Source organism: Ovis canadensis, chromosome 19 (genome assembly GCF_042477335.2).
Source record: "Ovis canadensis isolate MfBH-ARS-UI-01 breed Bighorn chromosome 19, ARS-UI_OviCan_v2, whole genome shotgun sequence".
Taxonomy (NCBI): Eukaryota; Metazoa; Chordata; class Mammalia; order Artiodactyla; family Bovidae; genus Ovis; species Ovis canadensis.
This window is the reverse complement of record NC_091263.1, coordinates 31,125,557-31,147,335: the sequence shown is the minus strand read 5'-3', so window position 1 is coordinate 31,147,335 and position 21,779 is coordinate 31,125,557. Positions and strand designations below refer to the sequence as shown.

The 21,779-nt window shown below is 43.3% G+C and overlaps 1 protein-coding gene and 1 pseudogene across 4 annotated transcripts in view; one reads left to right on the top strand and one right to left on the bottom strand.

Annotated features, from left to right (window-relative positions):
* Window positions 1-218: 218 nt before the first annotated feature.
* LOC138424800 (ribonuclease H2 subunit B pseudogene) lies at window positions 219-1,241 on the top strand (annotated as a pseudogene).
* A 2,882-nt stretch (window positions 1,242-4,123) lies between these two features.
* KIF15 (kinesin family member 15) overlaps window positions 4,124-21,779 on the bottom strand; it is a 69,145-nt gene continuing 51,489 nt past the window's right edge. For 2 of the 4 annotated variants that reach the window (XM_069562246.1, XM_069562247.1), the window contains exons 33-35: window positions 15,459-15,624; window positions 15,046-15,177; window positions 4,124-6,547 (exon numbers count right to left, since the gene is read on the bottom strand). In XM_069562246.1, coding sequence (XP_069418347.1) covers window positions 6,389-6,547; window positions 15,046-15,177; window positions 15,459-15,624 — 457 coding nt within the window. In that variant the 3' untranslated portion in view covers window positions 4,124-6,388. Of the gene's footprint in view, window positions 6,548-14,167; window positions 14,779-15,045; window positions 15,178-15,458; window positions 15,625-21,779 lie in introns of those variants that run through there. The other 2 variants (XM_069562248.1, XM_069562249.1) reach the window with 1 other exon arrangement.

The window sequence follows — 21,779 nt, the reverse complement described above, 5'->3', positions numbered from 1 at the left end:
AGTGAGTCCTACTCTGACTAGTATTCTTAGAAGGACATATGTACACCTATGGCTGATTCATGTTGTTTGACAGAAAACAAAATTCTATAAAGCAATTACCCTCCATTACAAAATAAAAAGGAGACAGAGGTGGGAGAAAGCCACGTGGCCACAGAAGCAGAGACTGGAACCATACATCAAAGAACCAAGGGACCTTCTCCTGCCATTTGCCACCGAGGGCTGAGGCCTGTGGCCGCCGGGAGCAGACGAGCGGCATGGCCAGCGGTGCCAACAGCAGGGACGGGGCTCACGCCTGGCAGCACGTGTTCCTGCTCCCTGCATCCTCAAAATGACAACATTTTTGAGATGGAAAACAGATTAGCGGCTGCCAGGATTAGGGAATATTTAAAGGATACTTCAAAGAAGATGAAAAGTGGGCTTATGTTTGTAAAACTGGCTAACCCATGTTCAGGGGAAGGAGCCATTTACTTGTTCAATATGTGTCTACTGCAGCTTTTGAAATAAAAGTTTTCAAGGAAAAAAAAGACATTCTTGGTTTATAAATGAATCAGTTCTATCAGGAGGTCTTCTTCACTTTGACACACCTATGGACCCACTGTTTCTGCTTCTCTACTATCTTATAAAGGCTGATAAAGAGAAGTTTCAGCCCCTGGATCAAGTTGTGATGGATGACATGTTCCCAGATAGCATCTTGTTGCTGAAACTTCCTGAACTTGAGAAGTTACTTCGACATGTGACAGAAGAAAAAGAAATAGATATGAAGAAATACTACAAGTACAGCAAAGAGAAGACCTTAAAATGGCTAGGAAAAAAGGCTAATCAGACTATGGCAGCATTAAAAACCAATAAGGTAAATATCAGTGCCCGGGTACAGTCTACTGCATTCTTCTCTGGTGGCCAGGTTTCCAGGGACAAGGACGAGGATTATGTTTGTTATGCCCATGGTCTGATACCTGATTATATCCCTAAACAATTAAGTGATGACATCTAAATATTTAAAGCTTCCAGAACCTCCAGCTTCAGTGCCGAACCCTCCATCAAAGAAAGCAAAGTTATTAGATTACACTAAGTTTACTAAGTTTACACTAAGTTTACACTAAGTCTACTCCAAAGATTTCAAGACTGTAAAGGAAAATAGCAGAAGGACAGCAGCTCAGAAGGCTCTGGCTAAAGTTGACAAGAGTGGAATGAAAAGTATTGATTCCTTTTTTGGTGCAAAACATGTTAAAAAAAAAACTTAGATTTGAACCTTTGAAAGTGAAATTGAGCAAAAATATCTGCCTTCTTCATGTCCCACTTTCATCCTTCCTCCTTGCTACTGTACTTCTGAACCCTTAATTACCACCTTTTGAAAAAAGATAGGATGAGGGCAATTTTCAGATTCACTCAAACATTTCTTTGAATTTTGTGTTTCCTGAATATGGGAAAAGTAATTGTGAAACATCATGGCTTATAGCCTTTGGAATTTATTTGATATCATGAAAAGTAATCAAGTGAGTAGGATTAACCTTTAGCATCACAAATTCCTCAATAAACTGACATGTGACAATGAAAAAAAAAACAACAAAAAACCAAGGGATGCCAAGGGTTGCTGGCAACACCACAAGAGAGGAATGAAACAGATTCTCCTCTGGAGCCCTCAGTCTTGACAACACCCTGACTTTGAACCTCCAGTCTCCAGAACTGTGCAAAAATAAATTTGTTGTTTTAAGCCATCCAGTCGTTGCAGCAGCCCTGGGGAACACATACAGATTGCTGATGAATAAATCAATCTAGAAAAGAAACGGAAAATTTTGGTAGAGCCATGATTGAGGATTTATAATGTGGTTAAAACATCTCAGAAAGCTGAGAACTGTTCTACCTGTTAAAAGTCAAGGCATAGTTATATGATTTTGAAGAGGGCTGTACATCAAACGATGTATTATTGACAGTTTAGATAACCGAGAACTAAACACCATGTGATCCCTTATGAAATCAAAATGGAATATTATTTCAAGGAGTTGTCTTCCTGATGATAGAATATTCCCTCTTATGGTTGAGCAGCCATTTATGTCAATGGGGAAGGTTTGGCTGCCACACAATGCAGAATCAGGGCAAAAGATGTCAAAGAACAAAGATTTGCTTATTATATTTTTCTTGTCTTGCTATAAAATGGGACTTTTATTTCAGGAGGTGATAAGATTCACGTTTCTTTATTGCCAGCCTCACTGCACTACGTTCTCCCACTTCTAGGGCAGTCAGTGTCTGTATGTGACCTTACACTGAATTTTTGTTCGTTTTTCATTTCTGTCTCTTGGGGATTTACTAGTATTATCTGTTGAGAATTCAACCATGCATCAGTTTCTATTTATTTATTTATTATTTTTGCTGCATCAGGATGTAGTTGCAGCACATAAGGTCTTCCTGTGACATACAGGATCTTTCATTTTGGTGCAGGGACTCCAGAGCTCATGGGTTCACTAGTTGTGGCGCACAGGCTTAAGCTGCCCCACAGCATGTGGGATCTTAGTTCTCTGACCCTGGTTTGAACTAACGTCCCCAACATTGGAAGGTGGATTTTTAACCACTGGACCACTAGAGAAGTCCCTGCATTAATTTTCTAAATTTTTTTTTCTGCAGCATGACTGAGGTATAATTTACAAACTATAAAATTAACCTATAGTGCAGGTAGTTTCATTTTTAGCAATTTTATGGAGTTGTACAATCAGCTCCAAAAACCAGATTTACAACATTTCCATAATATCCCAAAGTTTCCTTTTGCCCATACAGAAATTCCCACTCCCACCTCCATGCAACCAATTATTTGCTTTCTGTCACTTTTATGGACATTCACATAAATAGAATCATATGTGTTCTTTTGGGTCCCTCTTCTTTCACTTATTATTTTTTTTTCCCCAAGGTTCATGCATATTATAGTATATATATATTTTTAAATTTTACTGTTTATCATGTGTAGAAACTGTTCAATATCATTAGTCTTTAGGAAAATATAAGTGATACACTACTTCACACCTGAGAAGATGACTACAGTAAAAACCTGACAATAACAAGTGTGGGTGAAGATGTGGAGAAACTGGAACACCCTACTGGTGGAAACATAAAAAAGCACAGTCGAACGGTACATTTAGAAAACAGGCAGTATCTTTAAAAGTTAAACACACACTCACCAGATGACCCAGCGATTTCACCTCTATATATCTCAAGAGATGTGAAACGTATTTTCACACCAAGACTTACATGGAAGTATTTATAGCAGCATTATTCTTAGTAGCTTCCAACTGCCAACAGTTCAACTTATAACTGAGCGGGACTCTAAAGGGCCTTCCGAGGATAGACCCTTCCTCTGCTTTAGCTCCTCCCTAAGTACCTAGATAATAGGATCTGATGGCATATTTCCTGAGGTGTTTTATAGATGCCAAACCCCCTGCTAAATGGAAGGAATTAATGACCATGAGTGCATAGCCCCCGACCTTCTGGCATCTAAGGATTGATAATGTGATGTGAGAGGACCCTGTTACCTCACAATCAGTCAATCAGAGTTCCATTCAGTCAGTCGCTCAGTTGAGTCTGACTCTTTGCAACCCCATGAACCGCAGCACGCCAGGCCTCCCTGTCCATCACCAACTCCTGGAGTTTACCCAAACTCATGTCCATTGAGTCGGTGATGCCATCCAACCACCTCATCCTCTGTCATCCCCTTCTCCTCCTGCCCTCAATCCTTCCCAGCATCAGGGTCTTTTCAAATGAGTCAGCTCTTCACATGAGGTGGCCAAAGTACTGGAGTTTCAGCTTTAGCATCTTTCCTTCCAATGATCGCCCAGCACTGATCTCCATTAGGATGGACTGGTTGGATCACCTTGCAGTCCAAGGGACTCTCAAGAGTCTTCTCCAACACCACAGTTCAAAAGCATCAATTCTTCGGTGCTCAGCTTTCTTTATAGTCCAACTCTCACATCCATACATGACTACTGGAAAAACCATAGCCTTGACTAGATGGACCTTTGTTGGTAAAGTCATGTCTCTGGTTTTTAATATGCTGTCTAGGTTGGTCATAACTTTCCTTCCAAGTGTTATGCCTGAAGTCCGATTTACCAAAACTGAGGGACTAAGACATCCACAGCAATGCAAACGCACAAAGGGGTTTATTGCTAGCTCGAGCTAGGGCTCAAGTCTCATCCAGCGCAGTGGAGTCTTGACGAGAGCCCCGAGCTCTGAATCACATCTACTTTTATACAGATGGTTCTTTGTTCCTGTAACAGCATAGCTGATTGGCTAAACCGTATGCGCCTGCGGGACTTTTAAACCTGGCATCCCCATCTGGACTGGCGTGGGCTGGGTTTTCCTGATTGGCTCAGGCTGGGGCTACAGGGATTTCTTCTGATTGGTCGAGCTACACTGCCTGCGGGAGTTCCCAGTGCCTCAGCTTTCCTAGAGACTAAAACTCAGACCTTAGCCTGCCCCTTAGAGCCTATCTTGGCTCCAGTTTTGTCCTAACATTCCCCCCTGTCTTTTGATCATATAGAGGAATCTTCCTCTTTATTTTGGGACAAGGCCTGATATTGTTGCCTGAGTATGAATAGCTGGACGGTATTGATACACTGTTTTACAAAGGTTACAAGCTTATTTAGGATACATGGGCCAAAGGTGAGTATTAATAATAGCACTATGAGAGGGCCCACCAGGGTGGAAATCAGCGTTGTCAACCACGGAGACTGTTGGAACCAGGATTCAAACCATCCCTGCTGGGCCTCTCACTCTCTTTTTCGTTGGGCTAGCCCCTCCCTCACTCTGGCCATAGATTCTCTTACTACCCGGGTGTGGTCTGCGTAAAAACAACATTCTTCTCCCAGAGCCGCGCAGATTCCCCCTTGTTGTAGGAAAATCAGATCTAACCCCCTTCGATTTTGTAGGACAACCTCGGACAGGGAAGTTAGTGATTTTTCTAGGTGACTAATTGATTCTTCTATCCATGTAATGTCTTCATCTACAGCTGCCCACAAGGAAGTGAACCCTTGACCTTGGAGAGACAGGGCAGCTATCCCAGTTCCTGCTCCGGCAATCCCAAGACTGAACATGGTTGCTAATGTGATGGCCGTGATGGGCTCTCTCTTAACTCTGTTCCCTCCCAACTGATTTGTTGTCTCCCCAGCCCAATAGTTGTACATAACTTCTTCAGGGTGATATAAGATTTTGGGCATTACAGCCACCAATACACAAAACTCTTTACTCTGATTAAAAACTGATGCATGTAAACACGGAGTCAGCGTGGGTATGTGAACAGACCCACCATCCACCTGCCTCAGGCACAATCCATTTTGTTTTATCTAATCTTGTGAGATTGGCCGTTTGGGCGCACAAGGGGGTTTTTTTAGGTGGAACTTTACCTAAGCAAAGTCCCCTTCCCAAAACTTCTCTCATAGTGAGACCGACCCTACGTTCTCCCCAGTGACATTGAGGTGGATCTGTGCTGTTGGACAGGTTGTAAGAAACATTTAAACCTATTGCTTCATAAAAGGGAGGGTAGAGAGTATAACAGAGCCAACAGGAGTTAGCTGCATTTGGGTTAGACTGATTTAAGGTTGTAAAGGCTGCCTTAACTAGAGTCCATAATGGGTCTGACGTTTTTGAGTCAGGGATGGGGGTCGAGGAGCCAGGGGCCTCTGTCTCATTGTTCTGGTTCCCCGGTCGGGAGACAAAGGGCGTAGGGCTCAGTGTCGTAGCCCTCTGAGTCGGGTATGCCTTAGTTACTTTCTGTGGGCCTGGATTCTCGACCTGATTAGGGCCTACACTTTGGATCCGGATGGGTTCCACTGTCTGGCTAATAACTAAAATCCCTCCAGGGTACGGGCCGGGCCACCTGACGTTGAGCTGGAAACCCCAAGATAACCTGGAAACCCAAGACCTCTCCTGCTTAGCCAACTCCTGATCGAATATTATTTTCACCTGATCAATCTTGTGCCAGGGTGTGTTCCGGGCTCTGTCTTCGATTACGTCTAGGGGATCGGGCAGGGGATAGACAAACAAAAAGTTGACCAAGTCCCGGTTCCCTACCTCCCATTTTGCTGCCCCGTCAGTGGAGGTCACACAGCTCCAAGACTTACAGAAGTAATGTTGTAGGCCCCCGCAAGTCCCCCAATTGTTTTTCACGTGTCCAGGGCATGCCCAGAATCCGTAGTCCCTCAGCCATGTTCCCTCCCAACCACTGTGGATCAGTTTCCCCAGGCTAAAGTACAGATCCGGCCACCAAGTGTTGGGGGGTGAATTCCGGTGGTCGAATTGAGTACCTCCCGAGTCAGTCTGTTCTGAGGTGTCCAGGTGATTTTGGCAGGCTGGTGCGGGTTGTGGCTGGCTGTCCCAGGAACGTAGAAGTAGGCCACTATCAGGAGGATCAAAGCGATTCGTCCGGGACCTGCTGCCGGATGAGCTTCAATTTTAGAGGATTTAAGAGATGTGGTGTCACCTTCCACTCTTCTCGGGCTGCCTCTTGTTCGTCTGGAGTGGCACGGCGTACGTGGTTACAGTGCACCAAGGGCCCAATGCCGTCGACCTTCAAGGCAGTGGCGGTAGTAAGAACAACAACATAAGGCCCCTTCCACCTGGGTTCTAATGTTTTGGACTGATGTCGTTGGACCCAAACCCAGTCCCCCGGACCAATGTTGTGTGAAGGGATTGTCCCCTTCCCTTGGCCTTCATGGATTTCTTTGACCAAAGTCCAGATGTGCACATGCACCTTGCTTAAAGCCAGTATAGCTTGGAACTGCCGCAACGAAGGAGGCGGCTTGATTTTTCCCTCAAAGGTAGGGCATACGGGAGGGGGACCCCCATAAACAATTTCAAAGGGGGTCAGGTTCAACTTGTAGGGTGTATTACGCGCTCGGAAGAGAGCGAAGGGAAGGAGAGTCACCCAGTCCCTGCCAGTCTCTATTGCCAGTTTTGCCAAAGTTTCTTTTAGAGTCCGATTCATTCTTTCTACCTGCCCTGAGCTTTGGGGATTGTATTTGCAATGCAGTTTCCACTTGGTCCCCAGGGCTGAGGGCAGTCCCTGAACAATTTGACTCACAAAAGCAGGTCCGTTATCAGAGCCAATAGTTACCGGCAAGCCCAAACCTAGGCACTGTCTCCTCTAAGAGCTTTTTAGCCACCATTACTGCTGTTTCCCTCTTAGTGGGGTATGCCTCCACCCACCCAGAGAAAGTATCAACCAGGACAGGTAACGGTACCCATACTTGCCTGGCCTTACCTCGGTAAAATCTATCTCCCACTGTTGTCCTGGCCTCTCTCCCCGGTACCTTATACTCGTATGCTGTCCTTTTCCTGGTCTCATCATCTGGCACGCCTTGCAGGCACGGACTATGTCTTGTGTTGGGGAAACCGCAGACGCGCTGTCTGTAGAAGTGCTAGAGTCTTTTTCTCCCCTAGATGGGTGGTCTGATATAGGTGCATGCAAAGGTGTCGACCCAAGTCAGCCGGAAGCAACAGGTTGTCATTTTGGTCCGATACCATCCGTCTCCACTCACAGGACGTTTGGTATTTTCTTGAATCCAATTCAGATCAGAGGAGGAGTACCCGGGAGTCGGGGGCAGGGTTCCCATTCCCGGGCGTGGCAATCCCACAGTCAGTATGTTGGCTTTGCAGTCTCTGACAGCTGCCTCGCAAGCTGCCACATCGGTGGCACCGTTGCCTCGAGCCTTGATATCCTCTCCCTTTTGGTGCCCCGGGACATGTACTATGGACACTGCTCGAGGCCGGTGGACTGCTGCTAGGAGTCTGCGGATCTCAAGTAAGTTTTTAACTTCCTTTCCCTCTGCTGTCAAAACCCCCCGCTCTTTATATATTGGGCCCTGAATATGCACTGTGCCAAACGCATACCGGCTGTCGGTATAAATGGTGACCTTTTTTCCTTCCGCCCTTTCCAGTGCCTGTATCAAGGCTATTACTTCTGCTTTTTGAGCGGATGTTCCAGGGGGCAGAGCTTCAGCCCAGATAGCCCTTCCTGAGTCATCAACAATTGCTGCCCCTGCCCTTCTCTGTCTGTCTCTCACAAAACTCCTTCCATCTGTAAACCACACTAGTTCACTGTCTTTTAAGGGCACGTCTTTTAGGTCTTTCCGTATGGCTGCCACATCTGCCAATATCTCACCACAGTTGTGGAAGGGGCCGTCTTGCTCCGGGGCGGGCAGGAGAGTGGCCGGGTTCAGGAAGCAGGGCGTCTGAAAGTGTATCCGGGGGGTATCCAGCAGCAAGGCCTGGGTAATGGGTCAAGCGGGCATTGGAGATCCACTTACCCGGTGGCTGCTTGAGAATCCCTTCAATGGCATGGGGAGTGTAGACCAGGAGCCGCTGTCCATAGGTTAACTTGTCGGCATCATGGACCAGGAGAGCAGTGGCTGCAGTGATTCAGAGGCAGGGTGGCCACCCAGCGGCCACCGGGTCCAGTCTTTTTGAGAGGTGGGCTAGGGGTCATCTCCAAGGCCCCCATTGTTGTGTCAGGACTCCCTTTCCTACTCCCTGTTTTTCATCCACAAACAGTTGAAAAGGCTTAGATGGGTTAGGGAGAGCAAGGGCCAGGGCTTCTAGCAGAGCCTGCCAGAGTTCTTGAAATGCCTGTCTCATTGGCTCTGTCCAAGTCCAGTTTTTACTCTCCCTACTTCCTTCATATAGTGGCCGGGCCTTTTCGGCGAACCCCAGGATCCACAGCCTGCAGTACCCAACAGTCCCAAGAAACTCTCTCACCTGGCGGGGAATTGCTGGCTCGGGGATCTGCAAAATAGTCTCCTTCATGGCCTGTGTTAGCCATCTCCGCCCCTGCTTTATCTTATACCCTAAGTAAGGGACCTCCTGTCTAGCTATTTGGGCTTTTTTCGCACTAGCCCTGTATCCTAATGTCCCCAGTCTGGAGGAGGTCACCTGTTGCCTCTAGGCATGCCCCCTGGGTAGTAGCAGCCAACATAAGGTCATCCACATACTGCAACAGCACATCGGGGTGATCAGCCCAATACTCACGGAGGTCTTCGCCCAAGGCCTCGCTGAACAATGTTGGTGAATTTTTGAATCCCTGTGGGAGGCGAGTCCAGGTTAGCTGTCCTGTGGTTTGGCTGTCCTCGTCAGCCCATTCGAAAGCGAAGATCTCTTGGCTTTTAGGGGCCAGAGGCAAACCGAGAAAAGCATCTTTCAGATCCAGAACTGTGTACCAGACACAGTCCGGCGGCAGGCCACTCAAAAGAGTGTACGGATTGGGGACCATGGGATGAATGTCACTCACCCGCTTGTTGACCTCACGAACATCCTGGACTGGCCTAAAATCCATTCCCCCAGGCTTTCTCACCAGTAGTAGGGGGGTATTCCATGGGGATCAACACCTTCTGAGAATTCCTGCCTTCAGGAGCCGTTGTATGTGTGGCACAACTCCTCGTCGGGCCTCCTGACTCATGGGGTATTGCTTCACCCGTATAGGGGTGGCATCCGCTTTCAGTTCAACAATAACGGGGGGGGGGGGTCTCTGTTTCGCTAGTCCTACCCCTGCCGTTTCTGCACAGGCCAAAGGATATTTTTGAATCCAAGGTTGCACGGTAGGGTCCACAGCCGGGGGAGGAGGGGGGGGGGTCCCTGCTGGTACAGTTTGTATTCATTTTCCAGTGCAAGGGACAGGATGTGAACTGGATGTCCGGTCCCATCCGTAACCGATATCCTCCCACGGGTGAAGTGGATCTGCGCATTGACCTTGGATAACAGATCCTTTCCTAGCAAGGGTACTGGGTACTCCGGTATCACTAGAAAGGAGTGAGACACTTGCTGGGTCCCTAAGTCCACCTGACTAAGTTTAGTAGTCCAGCAATATCGTTTTGTCCCAGTGGCTCCTTGTACCCAGCTAGTCTTTTTGGACATCGGTCCCTCTTTGCGACTGAGGACCAAGTACTGGGCTCCTGTATCTACCATGAAGCCAACCAGTTTCCCCTCCACATAGTTACCCAGGACTCGGGGAGGGGTGCCGAGTCTTGACTCCCCTAATCACTATTTTCTCCTGTATATAAAAGGTGGGCTCCCGGGGAGGGTGCCTCTCTCCTGGGCAGTCCCCCTACTCCGTTTCTTTTAGGACACTCATTCTTCCAATGTCCCTGCTCTCTGCAATATGCACATTGGTCCTTTTTCAGCGCCTGCCTGGCTGGTCTCCCTTTATCCTTTAACCTGGTGTCCTTAGTTCCCTGGGGATTGGGCCCGTCTGGTCCCTGCCAAGAGAATCTGAGCCAGTTCTCTCTGATTCTTCCAGTTCTCTTCAGCCCTATATTCCCTTTCTTCCCGTCTGATCCGTTCTTCCCTCTCCTCGGGAGTCTCCCTATTATTAAAAACCCTTTCTGCCGCCCTCACTAGGTCTTGTATTGATTGCTCCCCTAGCCTATTTTCTGCAACTATCTCCTGATGTCTGGGGCTGCCTGAGTCACAAATGCTAGTATAACGGCCGCGCGTGATTCATCGGCCTGTGGGTCCATGGGGGTGTATTGTCTGAAAGTTTCCATTAACCTCTCTAGGAAGGCTGCCGGGCTCTCGGTTCCTGTCTAACCAAATTTACCTTGACCAAATTCATTGGTCTCCTGGCGGCTGCTCGGAGGCCAACCATAAGAGTCTGGCGGTACACTTGGAGACACTCCCTACCTTCAGCGCACTCAAAATCCCAGTGAGGTCGCGTCAGTGGAAATCCCTCATCAATCAAATTAGGCTGCATGGTGGGTCTTCCATCTACCCCTGGAACGTTTTTCTATGCTTCCGACAGAATCTGTTTGCGTTCTTCTGTGGCGAAGAGCACCTGTAACAGCTGCTGACAATCATCCCAAGTGGGGCTATGAGTGAATAGGATAGATTCTAGAAAGTCAATGAGGCCCTGGGGTTTTTCTGAGGACGAAGGGGTCTGAGTTTTCCAATTATACAGATCACTAGTGGAAGAGGGCCAGTATTGGTATATTCGTTCTCCGTCCGGGAGGGCCGGCTCCGCCCGAACGGGGAACACCTAGACTGTTGAGGTGGGGGCCTCTGGGTTACCATCGTCTGCCAAGCCAAGGACCCCCCTGGTCCTTCCTCAAATCCCTTGAGCAGGGCCCCCTTCCTTATTTGGGGCCAAAGGTTCAGCGTCTCTTTGTGTTCCTCTGGAAGATATCTGCAGTACCTGAGCGAGTAAAGGCGGGTGTACATAGGGAGGTGGGGAGAGATCGGTTTCCTGGTCAATTAGGTTAGGATATAGTGAGGATTCCTGGAATACTGGCTTCGCCCGGCCACCGCGATCTTTATGCTCTTCCCCTTTAGATGCCTCCACGACAAATACCTGTGGAATTGATGAAGTGGGGGAAGGGGGAATGAAGGGTTTCAGCCAGGCTGGTGGATTTTCCACCAGATCCTGCCAGACTAAGATGTAGGGTGTCTGGTCCGGATGTCCAGAAGGGCTGGGAGCGAGCACCTTTTCCTTAACGGCCTGGATGGTAGGCAGGCTAAAAGTCCCCTCTGGCGGCCATCTGACATTAAGAGAGGGCCATTTAGAAGAGCAAAAAGTTATCAACCTGCTCTTTTTCACCAATAATGATAACTTTTGTGCCCTAGATTTGAAATCAGAAAAGTGGTTAGTCATGATGGATAACGGAGTAGAAACTCCCTGACCCATAATCACAGGGTCAATTACAGGAAACAAAAGGAACACACCGAGAGCAGAGACAATGCCGGCACACAAAAAGACGTGACAACCGGAGGACAAACAGACGTCGGCCGAGAACACAACACTAGGTTTCCTTTGGGCCCCCTGAGTTTTCTTGCCTCCTAAAGTTACCTTACTGAAGGGCGTCCACTGCCCACCAGATTCGGGATCGAGGGAGCAGCACTCTCCCTCTCCCCTGCAAAGCCAGCTGCCTTCCAGTGCGTCTGCTGGGCCTCGGCCTTACGCTAGCTAGGGCGACTAACCCGCCCCTGACCAGACCTGACACCGGCGTTCGGATACCTTTCCTCTAAGTGAGGATACCCCTTCTGCCAGGAGGGAGTTATTCTTCCCAGTTAAAGGGATCCCGGACAAGCCCCCAAATGTTATGCCCAAAGTCCGATTTCCCAAAACTGAGAAAATAAGACATCCACAGCAATGCAAACGCACAAAGGCGTTTATTGCTAGCTCGAGCTAGGGCTCAGGTCTCATTCAGCGCAGTGGAGTCTTGACGAGAGCCCTGAGCTCTGAATCATATTTACTTTTATACAGATGGTTCTTTTTTCCTGTAACAGCATAGCTGATTGGCTAAACCGTAGGCACCCACGGGACTTTTAAACCTGGCATCCCCATCTGGACTGGCGCGGGCGCGGTATTCCTGATTGGCTCAGGCTGGGGCTACGGGGATTTCTTCTGATTGGTCGAGCTACACTGCCTGCGGGAGTTCCCAGTGCCTCAGCTTTCCTAGAGACTAAAACTCAGACCTTAGCCTGCCCCTTAGAGCCTATCTTGGCTCCAGTTTGGTCCTAACACAAGGAGTAAGCGTCTTTTAATTTCATGGCTGCAGTCACCATCTGCAGTGATTTTGGAGCCTCCAAAAATAAAGTCAGCCACTGTTTCCACTGTTTCCCCATTGATTTGCCATGAAGTGATGAGACCAGATGCCATGATCTTCGTCTTCTGAATGTTGAGCTTTAAGCCAACTTTTTCACTCTCCACTTTCACTTTCATCAAGAGGCTCCTTAGTTCTTCTTCACTTTCTGCCATAAGGTTGGTGTCATCTGCATATCTGAGGTTATTGATATTTCTCCTGGCAATCTTGATTCCAGCTTGTGCTTCCTCCAGCCCAGCGTTTCTCATGATGTACTCTGCATAGAAGTTAAATAAGCAGGGTGACAATATACAGCCTTGACGTACTCCTTTTCCTATTTGGAACCAGTCTGTTGTTCCATGTCCAGTTCTAACTGTTGCTTCCTGAGCTGCATACAGGTTTCTCAAGAGGCAGGTCAGGAGGTCTGGTATTCCCATCTCTTTCAGAATGTTCCAGTTTATTGTGATCCAAACAAAGGCTTTGGCATAGTTCATAAACCAGAAGTCGGTGTTTTTCTGGAACTCTCTTGCTTTTTCGATGATCCAGTGGATGTTGGCAATTTGATCTCTGGTTCCTCTGCCTTTTCTAAAGCCAATCAGAAAATGGGGCACAAACTGACCACAAACCCTGGGACACTTCTCCCTCACCTTACCTTTAAAAATGCTTTGCTGAAATCTGTAGGGGAGTTGGTGCCCTGCAATGAACGCTACACCTTTCTTCACCACAACCTGGTGTCAGTGGATTGGCTTTATTGCGTACGGAGATGTGGGTGAGCTAACCCAAGTTTGGTCTGGTAACAAAATGTCTGCTGAGAGGTAAGTAAATAAAATGTGGCTTGTCTACAAAACGGAACATTCAGTTCAGTTCAGTCCAGTCCCTCAGTCATGTCTGACTCTTTGCGACACCATGAATCACAGCATGCCAGGCCTCCCTGTCCATCACCAACTCCCGGAGTTTACTCAAACTCATGTCCATCGAGTCGGTTACTCCCAATAAATAAAAAGTGCTGATACACAGAAGTTCTTTAAGGGTGTTACAGAGTCCAAGCTTGTTCTGCTCGCTGCATGACAGACTAAGTAACCAAGAGATGATGTGTTGAGGCAAGGAATATGATTATTTGGAAAGCCAGCAGACTGAGATGATGGTAGACTAATGTCTCAAAGCAACCATCTTATCAGGGTCTGGATGCCAGGTTTTTTTTATAGAACAGAGAGTGGGGGAGGTGAAGAAGTAAAGTTAAAAGGCCATTATTCTGGCAAATATCTCCTGGAATGGCTAGCCCTGGATGTGTTAATTCCTTCCTTTCTGTAGTCATCCACAGGTAGACAAGATCCTGAACAAAGGCATTTTGGTTTAACATTCAGGCCAGAGGGACAGGGTTCTCTGAGGCAGGCTATTATGTATGGACAATATCCTTTCAGTGAACAAAACTAACAGGAAGCAAAGGTTAAAGTGAAAGAAACAGATCCAACATGGAGTCAATTCTTTCCTGTAATAAGGGCAGGGTTTCTGTTGGCTTTGATCACTGATGACCAGTGCCTGGCATATAGTAGCTGCTCAGTAAGTATATATACTCAATAAGTATATGATGAATGAACACTATAAATTACATTATTAAAATGTATATTTTAAAAGTATTTTATTATATTTTTAAAAAGGCCATATTTACAGTAACAAAAAAGGCTCCTGAGAATACTTCAAGGAATATAAAAATAATCTATATTAGCAAGCTTGCTATCCATACACACTGCGAGTCACTAACTTCTCTGGAAGTTTTGAAACCCCTGTATATTGTCAGAGTTTCTGATGCAAAATTCAAAGGAGATTATGGCAGTATAGAAGGAAAAAATTAATCTGGCCAACATCCCTGTTTCCCTGTAAAGCCTCAGTTACAGGCTTTTATTTTAAAAAGGAAAAGGTTTTCCAATATTTACAGGTGACTTAAAAGGTTTGAAATGGCAGCCTCTAACTGCAGACTGCCAGTTGCCACAGGTATTTACAAATGCAGTGTTCAGAAACTTGAGGGTCAGCCACCCCTCCCCCCCGCCGCCCCCACATACACCATTAATAGTCATGGCTCTTAATTCAGTTCTACTAAGTAGGCATGGGTAGCTCTTACTTTTATAAAAGTAAAAAGTCTCCCAACAAGGAAGGCAGTTGATCTGGATCTTTATGGCTCATTCTTTTTCCTTTCTTTTAAAAATAAATTTTCAGCACGTAACTTTTCTGACTCCTGGTAATTTTTAAGGAAAAGAAAAGAAAAAAAATTTAGGCTCTAATTCTTACAGTAAGAAGTATTCTCAGCATTCATTAAGTTTAAATTTCCACTGATAAACTACTTAACAGTAAACAAGAATCTCATGGGTATGATAACCAAATTACGCTTGGACTAGCAATGGCCAATTTTTTTCCAAGCAGTTAAGTGATTCAATAATTAAACTTTAATTAAATAATCATTTAAAAATCAGAATGAGCTTATTTAGAACAATCAGGTGTTTACCTCAGTAAGCCTGACATTTTCCTTCTTCAACCGCACTACGTACTGTATCTTCTGATGGAGGTTTTGGTGACCCACCAACTTTCCATTCTCCTCGGCCAGACACTCCACCTGTTTCCTTAACATTTCCATCTCCTGTAGGGAAATCAATCCGGGGAAGGTAAAAATGAGCTGCTTTGAATTTTTCATTTAAAATAACAGTACTAAAAAAAAAAATAAAAAATAAAATAAAATAAAATAACATTACTGCATGCCTTCCAGGAGAAGAGGGAGGGAGAGACAGAGCCCAGGCTCCCAGCTTTCATGACCACACATCTCTACATGCTCTGAGCAACTCTCAACTACAGGGTGCCCAATCGCAGCCAGCATCCTTATGCTGATCGGCTCTGTTCATAAAAACCAACACAGAAATGCACCTGGCATGTTCTCTCTTTTTCTTCATACAGCTCTTCCAACTTTGATCTCAGTTGTTGCTTTTCTTGGAATGCTTTAGACTCCAACATTCTGACTCGTTTGACTTCCTCAGTCATCGTCACGTATTCAGTCTCTTTGTTCTGAAGGGTGCTCTGGAGCTGCTCCAGGCTGTAATGGGAACTATCGAGTTATAATATTCCAAAGGGACACAAGTGTAAGACAGTACTCAAATCAGACATTTGTCACCCAAGCCCAGGAGTTTGATTTGAAAGTATCACTAATATTCAGTCTTCCCCTTCTGACAGAACAGGAAGATAGTAATATAAGCTTTTTTTTTAATGCTTGCTTACCCCAAACTTACATTTTGCAAAGTTCCATAATCCATTTTTTTATACAACAAAAAGTTAGAATGCAGATTTTTAGATGTAGCCCTTGGAGGAAACTGTTATTTAAGTATTATTAGAGTCTGCAAGATTTATTCAGTGCCCCTTAGAGTAATAATTTCTGATTTCAAAAACTGGTTCTCAGACGATGGGATAGTAGTCATTTCTTAAAGGATATGCACTTTATGCAACTATCACTTGCAAATAAACATTAAAAAGAAGCGTTACCCATGGACAAACCTAGAAATTGTCATACTGAGTAAAATAAGCCAGACAGAGAAAGACCAATAACCTATGATATTGCTTATATGTGGAATCTAAAAAATAAAAAGAAAAATTTATACAAATGAACTTACTTATAAAACAGAAACAGACTGATAGACTTGAAGAATGAACTTATGGTTACCGGGGGGAAAGGGTGGCAAGAGAGAAATAGACGGGGAGTGTGGGATGGACATGTACACACCACTGTATTTAAAATAGGTAACCAAGAAGGGCCTACAGTATAGCATAGGAACTCTGCTCAATGTTGTGTAATAATCTAAATGGGAAAAGAATTGGAAAAAGAACAGAAAAATGTATAACTGAATCACTTTACTGTACACTTGAAACTAACATAACATTGTTAATCAACTATACTCCAATATAAAGAAAAAAGTTGAAGAAAAAGTGTTCAAAACAACTAAGTGTTCAAAAGGGAAAGAAAAAAGGATTACCAAAAAATTATACAGAATTTCACAAAACTAACTTAATCCTATAACCTTCCCAAAGAAACAAATACTTTTTATTTGTTTTACAATGCATATGGAATACAACACTGATAATTTAAATGACGTAATACACAGAATATATCATTTAAAGCCAACAATACCTAGGGCAGTGTTTTCAGACTACATTCCGTGGAAACTCAGGAGGACAGTGTGGGGCTGGCACTGATGCTTTCCTAATTCACCTGGAGCTGTTCTGCATTTGTCTTATGAATTTTGCTTTTGTTTGATGAAAAGGCTTTGTGGCATGACAGACACTACAGTTCCCTACCCATTTAATTTTTATAAAAACTCAGTTTGGGAGAAGAAAGGCAGAGGACAAGCACACCCAGTTCCCGAAAACTAGTAAATAACTGGTCTGAGCTGAGCGTGGTTATCTCTACGCCACTGCCAGATACTGGTTTTCTCAATTTGCCCTGCAGGCATACTAATTTTGGCTAAGGAGACAAAATCTTGAGCTCTCCTGTGAGTATTTTTCCCCTGGTAAAGTCCTTTTGAACCCACCACACTGTAAACTGTGATCCTCCTGTGTATGTTGTTTGGAGCTGCAGCAGCCATCTTGCAGCCAAGAGGTCACAAGCAAGGGTACCAAACGCAGAAGAACGGAAAGAATCAATGATGGCATCACTGAAGTCAGTGCAACTCCAGAAACACTGCCTACACCACTGTTGGCTTGGTATTCAGTTCTTTGTTGCTTTTTAAAAACATCTCAACAAAAGAGACCATAGCAAAAATCAACAAAGCCAAAAGCTGGTTCTTTGAAAGGATAAATAAAATTGACAAACCATTAGCCAGACTCATCAAGAAGCAAAGAGAGAAAAATCAAATCAATAAAATTAGAAATGAAAATGGAGAGATCACAACAGACAACACAGAAATACAAAGGATCATAAGAGACTACTATCAGCAGTTGTATGCCAATAAAATGGACAACGTGGAAGAAATGGACAAATTCTTAGAAAAGTACAATTTTCCAAAACTGAACCAGGAAGAAATAGAAAATCTTAACAGACCCATCACAATTATGGAAATTGAAACTGTAATCAGAAATCTTCCAGCAAACAAAAGCCCAGGTCCAGACGGCTTCACAGCTGAATTCTACCAAAAATTTCGAGAAGAGTTAACACCTATCCTACTCAAACTCTTCCAGAAAATTGCAGAGGAAGGTAAACTTCCAAACTCATTCTATGAGGCCACCATCACCCTAATACCAAAACCTGACAAAGATGTCACAAAAAAAGAAAACTACAGGCCAATATCACTGATGAACATAGATGCAAAAATCCTCAACAAAATTCTAGCAATCCGAATCCAACAACACATTAAAAAGATCATACACCATGACCAAGTGGGCTTTATCCCAGGGATGCAAGGATTCTTCAATATCCGCAAATCAATCAATGTAATTCACCACATTAACAAATTGAAAAATAAAAACCATATGATTATCTCAATAGATGCAGAGAAGGCCTTTGACAAAATTCAACATCCATTTATGATAAAAACTCTACAGAAAGCAGGAATAGAAGGAACATACCTCAACATAATAAAAGCTATATATGACAAACCCACAGCAAACATTATCCTCAATGGTGAAAAATTGAAAGCATTTCCCCTAAAGTCAGGAACAAGACAAGGGTGTCCACTTTCACCGCTACTATTCAACATAGTTCTGGAAGTTTTGGCCACAGCAATCAGAGCAGAAAAAGAAATAAAAGGAATCCAAATAGGAAAAGAAGAAGTAAAACTCTCACTGTTTGCAGATGACATGATCCTCTACATGGAAAACCCTAAAGACTCCACCAGAAAATCACTAGAGCTCATCAATGAATATAGTAAAGTTGCAGGATATAAAATCAACACACAGAAATCCCTTGCATTCCTATACACGAATAATGAGAAAGTAGAAAAAGAAATTAAGGAAACAATTCCATTCACCATTGCAACGAAAAGAATAAAATACTTAGGAATATATCTACCTAAAGAAACTAAAGACCTATATATAGAAAACTATAAAACACTGATGAAAGAAATCAAAGAGGACACTAATAGATGGAGAAATATACCATGTTCATGGATCGGAAGAATCAATATAGTGAAAATGAGTATACTACCCAAAGCAATTTACAAATTCAATGCAATCCCTATCAAGCTACCAGCCATATTTTTCACAGAACTAGAACAAATAATTTCAAGATTTGTATGGAAATACCAAAAACCTCGAACAGCCAAAGCAATCTTGAGAAATAAGAATGGAACTGGAGGAATCAACTTGCCTGATTTCAGGCTCTACTACAAAGCCACAGTTATCAAAACAGTATGGTACTGGCACAAAGACAGACATATAGATCAATGGAACAAAATAGAAAGCCCAGAGATAAATCCACACACCTATGGACACCTTATCTTTGACAAAGGAGGCAAGAATATACAATGGAGTAAAGACAATCTCTTTAACAAGTGGTGCTGGGAAAACTGGTCAACCACTTGTAAAAGAATGAAACTAGATCACTTTCTAACACCGCACACAAAAATAAACTCAAAATGGATTAAAGATCTAAATGTAAGACCAGAAACTATAAAACTCCTAGAGGAGAACATAGGCAAAACACTCTCAGACATAAATCACAGCAGGATCCTCTATGATCCACCTCCCAGAATTCTGGAAATAAAAGCAGAAATAAACAAATGGGATCTAATTAAAATTAAAAGCTTCTGCACAACAAAGGAAAATATAAGCAAGGTGAAAAGACAGCCTTCTGAATGGGAGAAAATAATAGCAAATGAAGCAACTGACAAACAACTAATCTCAAAAATATACAAGCAACTTATGCAGCTCAATTCCAGAAAAATAAACGACCCAATCAAAAAATGGGCCAAAGAACTAAATAGACATTTCTCCAAAGAAGACATACGGATGGCTAACAAACACATGAAAAGATGCTCAACATCACTCATTATCAGAGAAATGCAAATCAAAACCACAATGAGGTACCACTTTACACCAGTCAGAATGGCTACAATCCAAAAATCTGCAAGCAATAAATGCTGGAGAGGGTGTGGAGAAAAGGGAACCCTCCTACACTGTTGGTGGGAATGCAAACTAGTACAGCCACTATGGAGAACAGTGTGGAGATTCCTTTAAAAATTGCAAATAGAACTACCTTATGACCCAGCAATCCCACTGCTGGGCATACACACCGAGGAAACCAGAATTGAAAGAGACACATGTACCCCAATGTTCATCGCAGCACTGTTTATAATAGCCAGGACATGGAAACAACCTAGATGTCCATCAGCAGATGAATGGATAAGAAAGCTGTGGTACGTATACACAATGGAGTATTACTTAGCCGTTAAAAAGAATTCATTTGAATCAGTTCTGATGAGATGGATGAAACTGGAGCCCATTATCCAGAGTGAAGTAAGCCAGAAAGAAAAACACCAATACAGTATACTAACACACATATATGGAATTTAGAAAGATGGCAATGACGACCCTGTATGCAAGACAGGAAAAAAGACACAGCTGTGTATAACGGACTTTTGGACTCAGAGGGAGAGGGAGAGGGTGGGATGATTTGGGAGAATGGCATTCTAACATGTATACTATCATGTAAGAATTGAATCGCCAGTCTATGTCTGACGCAGGATACAGCATGCTTGGGGCTGGTGCATGGGGATGACCCACAGAGATGTTATGGGGAGGGAGGTGGGAGGGGGGTTCATGTTTGGGAACACATGTAAGAATTAAAGATTTTAAAATTAAAAAAATAAAAAACTAAAAAAATAATAATAATAATAAAAAAATAAAAACATCTCAGTTGGGACTGATAAAACTGTGTGTGCCATTTTCTGAAGACTGAGTCACTTGCCACAGTTTGGGCTCCTATAGTTCCAGGGACAGTGTATCACTGGAGATTCCTGGTTACTAGATCATGAAATAGATTACATATCAGCTTAGATGCTTTCATTCTTTTTAACTAGAAGGTCTCAATTGGGTATTATTTCTAAAATAGCTACACTTCTACAAACTATACAGCTGGATTATCATAGAGCCAGTAAGTGATCCAGAGTGCTGTCCTAGCCCTGCAACGAACTGGCTGGGAACCAGTTGCCAAACTGCTCATATGTAGATAAAAGAGTTGAACAAAGCTCCATTCCAAATCTATACTCTGTTAAGTATATGACTCTATGAAGCAAATGACTCAACAACTGAGTAACAAAACTTTAACAAGTTAAGTGGTCTTTGTCAGCTGATCATTAAAAAGAATTTTTGATGAGAAATCACTACGTAAGTTTTGGCGTATTAACTTGAACTAGCTTAAAGAATTGAATAAAAATATTCTAACAAAACTTCTTCCATTGCCATTTAGTTACTATGTGAATAAGATTTCTCAACATTTATATAAATAGATCAAAAAAAAGTAGGACTAGAACTGATAGTGAATACTGTCTGATTCCAAAATTAAGTGTAACAGAATGAGCTAAATAAAGAAAAAGCATTAAGATAAAATTCATTCGGTGATGAAGTTCCAAGAAAATTTTACCAGTATAATAATTACTTGTAAAAATTTACAATAAATTCAGGATACTTTAATAATTATAATGAATACCCAATCCATAAAAAATATAATAGAACCATATGAATATGATCCACTTTTACAAATTACTTATAATTTCCATACATATTTTCATTGCTAAGTTATATGACTGGGCCATCAACTAAAAGTTTTCCAAACACTATATTAAATTAGCATATAATTCTGCATGGGAACAGAATGGAAATAATTTCAAAGGAAAAAGGAACAATGTAAAATTACAGATTCAGGAATTTCTTCATGTATTTTTTAAATGGAGAGAAAGTATCAAATAATTTGGATAACTTTTTAAAGAAATCAGCAAGAGCTTTATTTCTAAATATCATTATTTTCTGTGCTCAAACTTCTATCCTTTGCAATAATTTAAACTTACAATGAAAAATTTTAAAGTCAACTCCAAAAATGTGCAAGAGGGTACATGGTATTTCAAATGTTGGAGAACCTCTGTTCCTGATGAGATTTATTCTATTCAGAGCACACAGTAGCTTTCTAATGTTTCATCACTTTGTTAGTACCAACTGGTTTATTTATTTTGAACTTGATTAAAAAAATACCCTTTATTATATTAGGCA